A 9,565-nucleotide genomic window follows, 5' to 3' on the forward strand; every position below is an offset into this window, starting at 1 on the left:
TGTATAAAGTATTCTTTGGTCAGATCATGGGTCTGTAGATGTCAAATAAATGATTGTGAAGATGAGAGACGTGTTATGAGGATCTTGAAAAGAAAAATGTTCCTATGACAATCTAACAGTTTCATAATGTCTTTATTGTCTATTACGTCCACAGAAAAATTGAAAAAAAGATGTTTGATCTACCCAAAATTGTGTAGCAATTTTTTTACCTGCTGTCAAAAGAAATAAATTTGTTTAATTTCATTTACTCTAGGAGAACCAAAAAGAAAAGAAAACGAAGACCTTGGTAATTGCTGCTGATGCAAGAATATAATGTATAGTTTAAGATAATAAAGCAGAAGATTTTTTGCAAATTATGCCATTGTCAGTCCAGTGAAATAAGTTCAGTTTTTGAATGTACCGAAAAGGTACTTAGTATTTTTTTATTCTTAAGTCCTTTATCATAAAAACCAATCTTCAATCAATTTTCTCTTTCTTTGGTTGTTTGATATTCTTAAAACTATGGTTTGTGTGGCTTTTGTGTGTGTGTGTCTGTGTTTTTGTTTTGTTTTGAAGAAAATGTGTACAAAATTAGATATTTTTCTTCAAAAGTGGTAAAGATTGACATTCAAGCAGTTTTAGCCCCAGTTTATGCTTCCAAGTGCCAGTTATGTGAGACTGTTGCTTAAATTTTGTCATGGAAAATGTCCCTTTTGTCATGGAAAATGTCCTTATAGTTCTTTTATTCCCTCAGGGTGTTTTGCAGTGAGATTCTGAAATGTTGATAAGGAAGATAAAGAAGAACACTTAGTTTTGGGGTATTTGAATGTTCCCACTTGTGCCAAAAAGGCACACCATATTTTTAATGTTAAATTATGGATTGTAATTTTATTTATTTCTTTGTTTTGCAGAATGCAACACTAATTTTGTTATTCTTAAAATTATAAGTGTTTTTTCTTTATTTTTGGTTTGGCACTATATGTGTACAAAATTAAGATATTTTGCTACAATGCTAGTAAATATGGGCTTACAAAAGTTTTAGCTCCAGTTTATGCTTCCAAGTTCTAAACATGTTGGATGGTTGCTTATTATTTTGTCGTGTATAATGTCTCTATAATTCTTTTATTCCCTCAAGATGTTTTGCAACCCCCCGCGGGTTAGGGGGAAGAATTTACCCGATGCTCCCCAGCATGTCGTAAGGGGCGACTAACGGATTCTGTTTCTCCTTTTACCCTTGTTAAGTGTTTCTTGTATAGAATATAGTCAATTTTTGTAAAGATTTTAGTCAAGCAGTATGTAAGAAATGTTAAGTCCTTTGTACTGGAAACTTGCATTCTCCCAGTAAGGACATATATTGTACTACGTTGCAAGCCCCTGGAGCAATTTTTTTATTAGTGCTTTTGTGAACAAGAAACAATTAACAAGTGGCTCTATCCCATCCCCCCCCCCCCTTTCCCCGTCGCGATATAACCTTGAACGGTTGAAAACGATGTTAAACACCAAGTAAAGAAAAAGACAGATGTTTTGCAGAAAGGTTTGATTCAGGAGTTTTGATGAGGAAGAAATGAAGAGCATTTAGTTCCATGATAGGCGACCATGAGCATACACTTTACTTAAAGACAGTTTCTGATTTTGAAGCACTCTGTCAATACCTAGCTTTCAGTTAACTGTTTCACTGTATTTTGTAAACCAAATGTTGGCTTTTATGGGTTTTTTATGATGAAGACAGAGTGGTTTTTGTGAATTAGTCATTTTTGTTGTTTTCTTTCTTCATTCTCTCTGTTAATTTAATTGCAGCTGGATCAGAGATCAACACATATTTTGTTTCATCTGGTCAGGCCTTTTTTTCTTCTTTTTAATTTTTTTTTAAACTACTTCAAACTTAATGCTAGTAACTAATACAATCTAATTAACAGGAAGTTGAACATCAAGATCAAGCTTTTTGTCTTGAACCTGACAATCACCAGTCGCTTTGAGATGACTGCATGCCAATTCTCGGAAAAAAATTTTATTTTGTGAAATCTTGTCTAACAGTGTGTCTAATACCCTTTAATTTGCCGGTTGCTGGTTTTGATTGCATGGTTTTGAAGACTGGATTCAGATACTCAAGTGAATCTATGTAAAAAATGTTCTTTTCCAGTTTGATCAAAATGTTAGTCAAACAGGAGCTGTAGTAGTATTTACATTAAATTGATTTAAAGTATTATCTGAGTCTTCGCCTTTCTGATGAGTATCTCTCTCTCTCTCATGCAAAAGGACACAATCAGAAAATGCACCCACAGCGATCAAATGACATCCGTGTTAAAGAAAGAACAACAAACAAACCAACTGTACATGAGCTTGAAAATTGTACCTGTAACTGCAGCATAAAGAGCATATCTTTACATTGTAAAGCAAGTGTTCACGCATGATATGATTATGTACAACTGCACAAGAACATGACGGACGACTCCCATCCTCACCTTGATCTCCAACCCACAACCCCATCCTAAAACAAAAGGAAGGAAGTCACATGCACACCCACACTCGCAAATAGTTAGTTACTCAAACCATGTATTGGATGAAGAAATAAGAAAACCAGCCAACAGGAACATATAATAAACATATCAAGAAAAAATGGAAATATTACAAATTATGGAAGTATTTGAATTTATACATACATCCTTAAGTTTTCCTTGATTCTTATCATTTTGCACCCATTTTCCCACTTTCTTATGTGCTGTGTGAAATTGGTTCTAAATTTAGGTAAAACCCACTTTTCTACTTAAAATCATACTGTGTTAAAATCTATAAATATAATGCTAAATATAGTAGAACCCCACTTATGAAATAAACCCAATTTTTCCGAGCATTGTTATGCGACACATTGAGACTTTTTTGAAATTGTTTGATCATTGCATAGAAAAGCAGGCAGCAACAAAGCATAATGTGCCAATAATAGAGGCCTAGAATGATTATAAATGCTGGAACCCATTTGTGACTATTTTGACAGGTCACCCACTTCGGGGGTAAGGAAAGTATGTGTGTGTGTGTGTGTGTGTGTGTGTGTGTGTGTGTGTGTGTGTGTGTTGGTGTGTGTGTGTGTGTGTGTGTGTGTGTGTGTGTGTGTGTGTGTGTGTGTGTGTGTGTGTGTGGGTGTGATGGATGGACAGAGAAGGACGTGACAGACAGAAACAGGGACGGAGCATGCACAAAGTGTGTAATGTGTGTGACACACAAATGAGAATGTTGCTTGTTTGAGGACACACATTACTGGTGCTGTTACTGATGAAGATCTGTGGTTGTTGCCCGTATCAAAGGATCTTTTGTTCATGTTGTACATTCGAAAATAAAGATGTGTTCACTGAAAAAGATGTGTAATTTTGTGTTAGCAGTGTGGTGTGTTTGAATCGATGTATCACACACAGCACAAACACACACACAGCATTAACACACACGTACACACATCACATCAGACGAACACATATACAACACAACCAAAATACACAAAACACAACACGACAACACACAACACAACAACACACACACACAGTATAAAGCGTGCATCCACTTATTACCTCACACATTTCAGACCAAACAGTTAAAAATTATCAACACTGTTAATACACTCAAGTATTTTGCTACGGACAATTTGACTCACTAAAAGCAAGATGGGGCGGGGATGTAGCTCAGTCGGTAGCGCGCTGGATTTGTATCCAGTTGGCCGCTGTCAGCGTGAGTTCGGCGAGAGATTTATTTCTCAGAGTCAACTTTGTGTGCAGACTCTCCTCGGTGTCCGAACACCCCCGTGTGTACACGCAAGCACAAGACCAAGTGCGCACGAAAAAGATCCTGTAATCCATGTCAGAGTTCCGTGGGTTATAGAAACACGAAAATACCCAGCATGCTTCCTCCGAAAGCGGCGTATGGCTGCCTAAATGGCGGGGTAAAAACGGTCATACACGTAAAAGCCGTGGGAGTTTCAGCCCATGAACGAACAAACAAACAAACTGAAAGCAAGACGAGTCACTCTTCACAAACCCCACAGTTTATTTATTAAGGAGATTTCCAAGCATCGTCTATTGTCAACCCCACATGTTGTGAATGACTCAACTGACAATCGTGAGGCAGGTTTCAATTGCATTTTACGATGAAATGTAAAACATAAACCGTGTTTGTTGTAGCCTTCATTACATCACCCTCTTGTCAAACGTCACAGGGAGGTTTGCTTATCACTTTCTTGACTTTAAGTGAGTCTACTGGGTCTGTGTTATCCACCTCTAACACCGTTTGAATAATGGGAGAATTCACAACTTTTGTGTCGCGATGTACTTTGATGACGTCACCATTGCTGTCGTCATCGTCAAGCAACGTCATGAAGGCATGAGCCACGTCAGTGGGTCTGAAAGAAGAACAGAAATATGTCTGAAATAGACCGCGATATGTTTGGACACACTTACAGTTTTGTAAAACTTTTCTGAAGTTATTTGAACATGGCAATATGAACAAACATCACAGGCATGAAAGCTTCCTATTGTAGGCCTACCACGTGATATTTGGCTCGGTCCAAACGATGGGATTACATTTCAGCTTGGAAGATCACAGACCTGTCAGTCATTCGGCCTTCATTAATTAAGTGCAATTAAGTGGTTAACTAACGACGGGCGCCGTGGCGTGGTGGTAAGACGTCGGCCTCCTAATCGGGAGGTCGTGAGTTCGAATCCCGGTCGCTGCCGCCTGGTGGGTTAAGAGTGGAGATTTTTCCGATCTCCCAGGTCAACTTATGTGCAGACCTGCTAGTGACTTAACCCCCTTCGTGTGTACACGCAAGCACAAGACCAAGTGCGCACAGAAAAGATCATGTAATCCATGTCAGAGTTCGGTGGGTTATGGAAACACGAAAATACCCAGCATGCCTACTCAACGAAAGCGGAGTGAGCTGACTATGCTCTCAGAGTATAGTGTGGGGAACCTAGATGGGCAAACGAGCTCACACGTAACCAGACAATTCTGGAACGCTGAAGAAGAAGAAAGAAGGTTAACTACATTTAAACGTGCGCACACTGACCTGGCAGGTAGCCCGACTCTTGCCGCGGTTGCTGCTAGCTTTCCCCAGAGAGGAACTGAGTTACCTAAACTTTGACTTGTTTGTCCAGTAAGGGGGATATCAAACAATGAAAAATATCAACTTAGTTCATCTTACTGGAGAGCTCCCGCCAGTCTCTCTGAGTCGGGACCGTCTTGGTCACGTGTGTGGCGGATAACTCGGTCCCCGAGAGCGCTGTTGATAGCGGTCACCGTGCCGTCAGGGCAGACAACTCCCCACCTCACGCCCTGCTGCCCTTGGTCGGGGTTGCTCTGTTCAAAGAGGTTCACAGGGGGGGGGGGGGGGGGGGGGGGTTAAAACACAACTAATTGAATTCCGAGACAAACGTATTATCTCATCTGTATTACTGCACACACACACGCGAACGCACGCACACACACACACACACACACACACACACACACACACACACACGAACGCACGCACACACACACGCACGCACACACACGCACACACACGAACGCACACACGAACACACACAAATAGTGTAAAACCGCTGCAATGTATTATGTAAAATAGTGTAACACCGCTGCAATGTATAATGTAAAATAGTGTAAAACCGCTGCAATGTATTATGTAAAATAGTGTAACACCGCTGCAATGTATTATGTAAAATAGTGTAACACCGCTGCAATGTATTATGTAAAATAGTGTAACACCGCTGCAATGTATTATGTAAAATAGTGTAACACCGCTGCAATGTATTATGTAAAATAGTGTAACACCGCTGCAATGTATTATGTAAAATAGTGTAACACCGCTGCAATGTATTATGTAAAATAGTGTAACACCGCTGCAATGTATTATGTAAAATAGTGTAACACCGCTGCAATGTATTAGGTATCGATTAAACATTGGGTTCGGCCTTCTTTGAGCCGTGTGACGTCAGAGTCTGACAAAACTCACATCTCGGCTGTTGGCCGAGGCTATTAAACAGTGCATGTCTGTGTGTGTTTAATCGTAAAAAATAACAGAAGTTCCAACTAAACTGGATCGATACATCAGTGGTATTGGTATTTTTTACCAAAATATGACATTACGCACATAATTTATCGCGACAGTCATTGTTCACCTCGACCGTTAGCGCGGTCTCGGAGGAACACTGATAGTCTCGCTCTGTGTAAAACGCCTTAATTATGTGAAAATTAAAAGTAACGTAATACTGACAGCCCAGCTGGTGGTGAAAGCGATGATGGCTCTCTTGGACGACGAGTAGACCGGCACTGCCCATGTCCACTGTCCGTAGTGTAGACCTGACACAGGCATTGTCCATGTCATGAGAGAAGAAGATGTTCAAGATTAAAACTCGCCAGTACGCAATAAGCATTAAATAAACAGCAATTGCAATGTTATTGAGAGAAGAAAAAGAAGAAGAAGAAGAAGAAGAAGAAGAAGAAGAAGAAGAAGAAGAAGAAGAAGAAGAAGAAGAAGAAGAAGAAGAAGAAGAAGAAGAAGAAGAAGAAGAAGAAGAAGAAGAAGAAGAAGAAGAAGAAGAAGAAGAAGAACAAGAACAAGAACAAGAACAAGAAGAACAAGAAGAAGAAGAGGATTCTCTAGTAAGCATATACAGAGAAATAAACATTGAATAATCACTAAAAACACCACCACCAGCAACAACAACAACAATAAAAACAGCAGCAATGAAAACAGCAACAGTGCCAGCAGCCACAACGAGCAAAAGCAATATGATCACCAGAAACACCACAACCAAAGGAACCACAACAACAACAACAACAATACCCAGGACAGAAGCGGTGTTGATGATGACACCCCCACGTCCCCCTTTGTCCCTCCTCATGTGTTCCAGCGCCAGGTAACTGCCCCGTATCACTCCCACCTGTAATCAGTAGTTCATCAATATTGACTTAAACTTTACATACCATACATTTTAAACTCGTTGCTTTCGCCGGGATCAACATAGACAGAAACCGGCACGGTTGGCCTAGTGGTAAGGCGTCCGCCCCGTGATCGTGATCGTGACTTTAAAATTGGCAATCTAGTGGCTGCTCCGCATTAGGGGGTTAGTGCTAGGACTGGTTGGTCCGGTGTCAGAATAATGTGACTGGGTGAGACATGAAGCTTGTGCTGCGACTTCTGTCTTGTGTGTGGCGCACGTTAAATGTCAAAGCAGCACCGCCCTACATGCCCCTTCGTGGTCGGCTGGGCGTTAAGCAAACAAACAAACAAACATAGACAGAAAAATATAAGTTGGGATGAGACGGTTAGTTGTACTGTTTGCCCGGGAAGGCACATGCCTATCAAGACTACCTGGCGAGAAGATTCACTCACAATCAATCATATTCTACCTGGTTGATGTCAATCATTTTCTCCCAGACTCGTTCATCCATGATGGCGGCGTTGTTGATGCACACCTCCACTGCTCCAAACTCCATCACTGCTCTCTGGAACGCTTCTGTCAAACAGAGTGTGCGAGATACAGATAGACAGACAGACAGAGAGGCACACGCACGCACACACGCACGGGTGCACGCACACCGCTAACACACACATACACACACACACACACACACACAAGCACGCACGCACGCACGCACACGCACGCACGCACGCATGCATGCACGCACACACGCACACGCACGCACGCACACACACACACACGCACACCGCTAACACACACACATACACACACACACACCGTCGCACACACGGCACACACACACACACACACACACACACACACACACGCGCGCGCACGCACGCACGCACGCACGCACACAAGCATGCACGCACGCACGCCCGCCCGCACGCACGCACACACACACACTCTCTCACACACACATACACACACACACACACACACACACACACACACACACGCACACACACACACAAGCAAATAAAATGTGCGTTAAAATGAGCCGCGCCTGTGTGCAGACATGCTGGTGTCTTATCCCTCTTCGCGTATACACGCCAGCACAAGACCAAGTGCGCACGGAAAAGATCCTGTATTCTTTATCAGATTTCGGTGGGTTATAGACACCAAATTACCCAGCATGCTTTCACCGACAGCGGTGTATGGCTACCTGAATGGCGGGGTAAAAACAGCCATACAGCTAAACACGTTGGATTTTCAACCCAGGAAGAAGAAAATTATTACTATTAGTATTACTACTACTACCACCTCCACCACCACCACCACTACTACAACTACTACAAAGAAAAAATGCATTATCATTCTTTCAATAAGAATGTTAAAATGCAATTTGTCTCAACTGCTATAATTGCACACCTGTCAGTTGGGTGGCGTTGCTGACGTCACACTGGACAAAAATGACGTCACTCTCAGGGTAAGTGGACCACAACTCTTGTCTGGTCGTGCTTCCCACCTCTTCGCTGACGTCACAAAATAATACCTGGTTTCATAGAGTTTAAATCAGTTTACGTTCAAAGTGCCATTCAGTTGCTAATTTATAAAATCGTCGGGTGACAGTTTTGAAACCAACCAACTGACCAATCAAACAAGCCACCAACAGAGACAAAACCAACCAACCAACAAACCAACCAACAAACAAACAAATGAGGGAGGTTTACCGGAGAACTGTAACGAGAATTTGAAGTCAGATTTGACACTTTTCACAACAATCTTATTTTCGGTTAAAACAAATTGGAATAGATCTCTCTCTCTCTCTCTCTCTCTCTCTCTCTCTCTCTCTCTCTCTCTCTCTCTCTCTCTCTCTCTCTCTCTCTCTCTCTCTCTCTCTCTCTCTCTCTCTCTCTCTCTCTCTCCGAGTCTCTCTCTCCGAGTCTCTCTCTCTCTCTTTCTCTCCCTCTCTCTCTTTCTCTCCCTCTCTCCCTCTCTCTCCGAGTCTCTCTCTCTCTCTCTCTCTCTCTCTCTCTCTCTCTCTCTCTCTCTCTCTCTCTCTCTCTCTCTCTCTCTCTCTCAGCTTTCCTCAGCCGATTGCAACACCTATATTACCCAACCATATGTAAGCCAAATCGTCAAACATGCATAGTAAATTACTACACACTGTGATGTTAGCACACAGAATAATGAATATACTGACCCTCGCTCCGGACTGTAGCAGTAATTCCATGACAGCGCGCCCTATCCCCATCGCCCCGCCCGTGAGGAACACGCCTTTACCCTCTAGCTTCATCACGCCAACCTACTGCACACACACTTCTGTCTAAAAACCGGTACAACACACACACACACTTCTGTCTAAAACCTGTACTACACACAAACTTCTGTCTGAAACCGGTACAACACACAAACTTCTGTTTGAAACCGGTACACACACACACACTTCTGTCTAAAACCTGTACTACACACAAACTTCTGTCTGAAACCGGTACAACTGACACACACACTTTTGTCTGAAACCAGTACAACACACAAACTTCTGTCTAAAACCGGTACAACACACACACTTCTGTCTGAACAAACTTCTGTCTGAAGCCGGTACAACACACACACTTCTGTCTGAAGCCGGTACAACACACACACACTTCTCTCTGAAACCAGTGCACGGCTTTGTT

General features: G+C 42.0%; 1 protein-coding gene across 1 annotated transcript; it reads right to left on the bottom strand.

Annotated features, from left to right (window-relative positions):
- Positions 1-3,984: 3,984 nt before the first annotated feature.
- Positions 3,985-9,240, bottom strand: LOC138956450 (15-hydroxyprostaglandin dehydrogenase [NAD(+)]-like). The gene is made up of 7 exons (XM_070327806.1): positions 9,091-9,240; positions 8,316-8,439; positions 7,372-7,478; positions 6,806-6,902; positions 6,233-6,318; positions 5,162-5,316; positions 3,985-4,360 (listed from the first exon to the last, which is right to left on the bottom strand). Exons 1-7 carry the CDS (start codon positions 9,181-9,183, stop codon positions 4,165-4,167), a joined length of 858 nt encoding a protein of 285 aa, XP_070183907.1. The 5' UTR covers positions 9,184-9,240; the 3' UTR covers positions 3,985-4,164.
- Positions 9,241-9,565: the final 325 nt, after the last annotated feature.

This window comes from Littorina saxatilis, unplaced genomic scaffold (genome assembly GCF_037325665.1).
Source record: "Littorina saxatilis isolate snail1 unplaced genomic scaffold, US_GU_Lsax_2.0 scaffold_132, whole genome shotgun sequence".
In the NCBI taxonomy this organism is placed as follows: domain Eukaryota; kingdom Metazoa; phylum Mollusca; class Gastropoda; order Littorinimorpha; family Littorinidae; genus Littorina; species Littorina saxatilis.

Bases quoted from the DNA above. Each gene is read 5' to 3' on its own strand.
- LOC138956450 (XM_070327806.1), bottom strand. From the start codon at position 9,183: ATGAAGCTAGAGGGTAAAGGCGTGTTCCTCACGGGCGGGGCGATGGGG. The intron at 8,440-9,090 runs GTCAGTATATTC...CTATGAAACCAG, and splicing joins TGCTACAGTCCGGAGCGAGG to GTATTATTTTGTGACGTCAG. The intron at 7,479-8,315 runs GTGTGCAATTAT...TCTGTTTGACAG, and splicing joins CAACGCCACCCAACTGACAG to AAGCGTTCCAGAGAGCAGTG.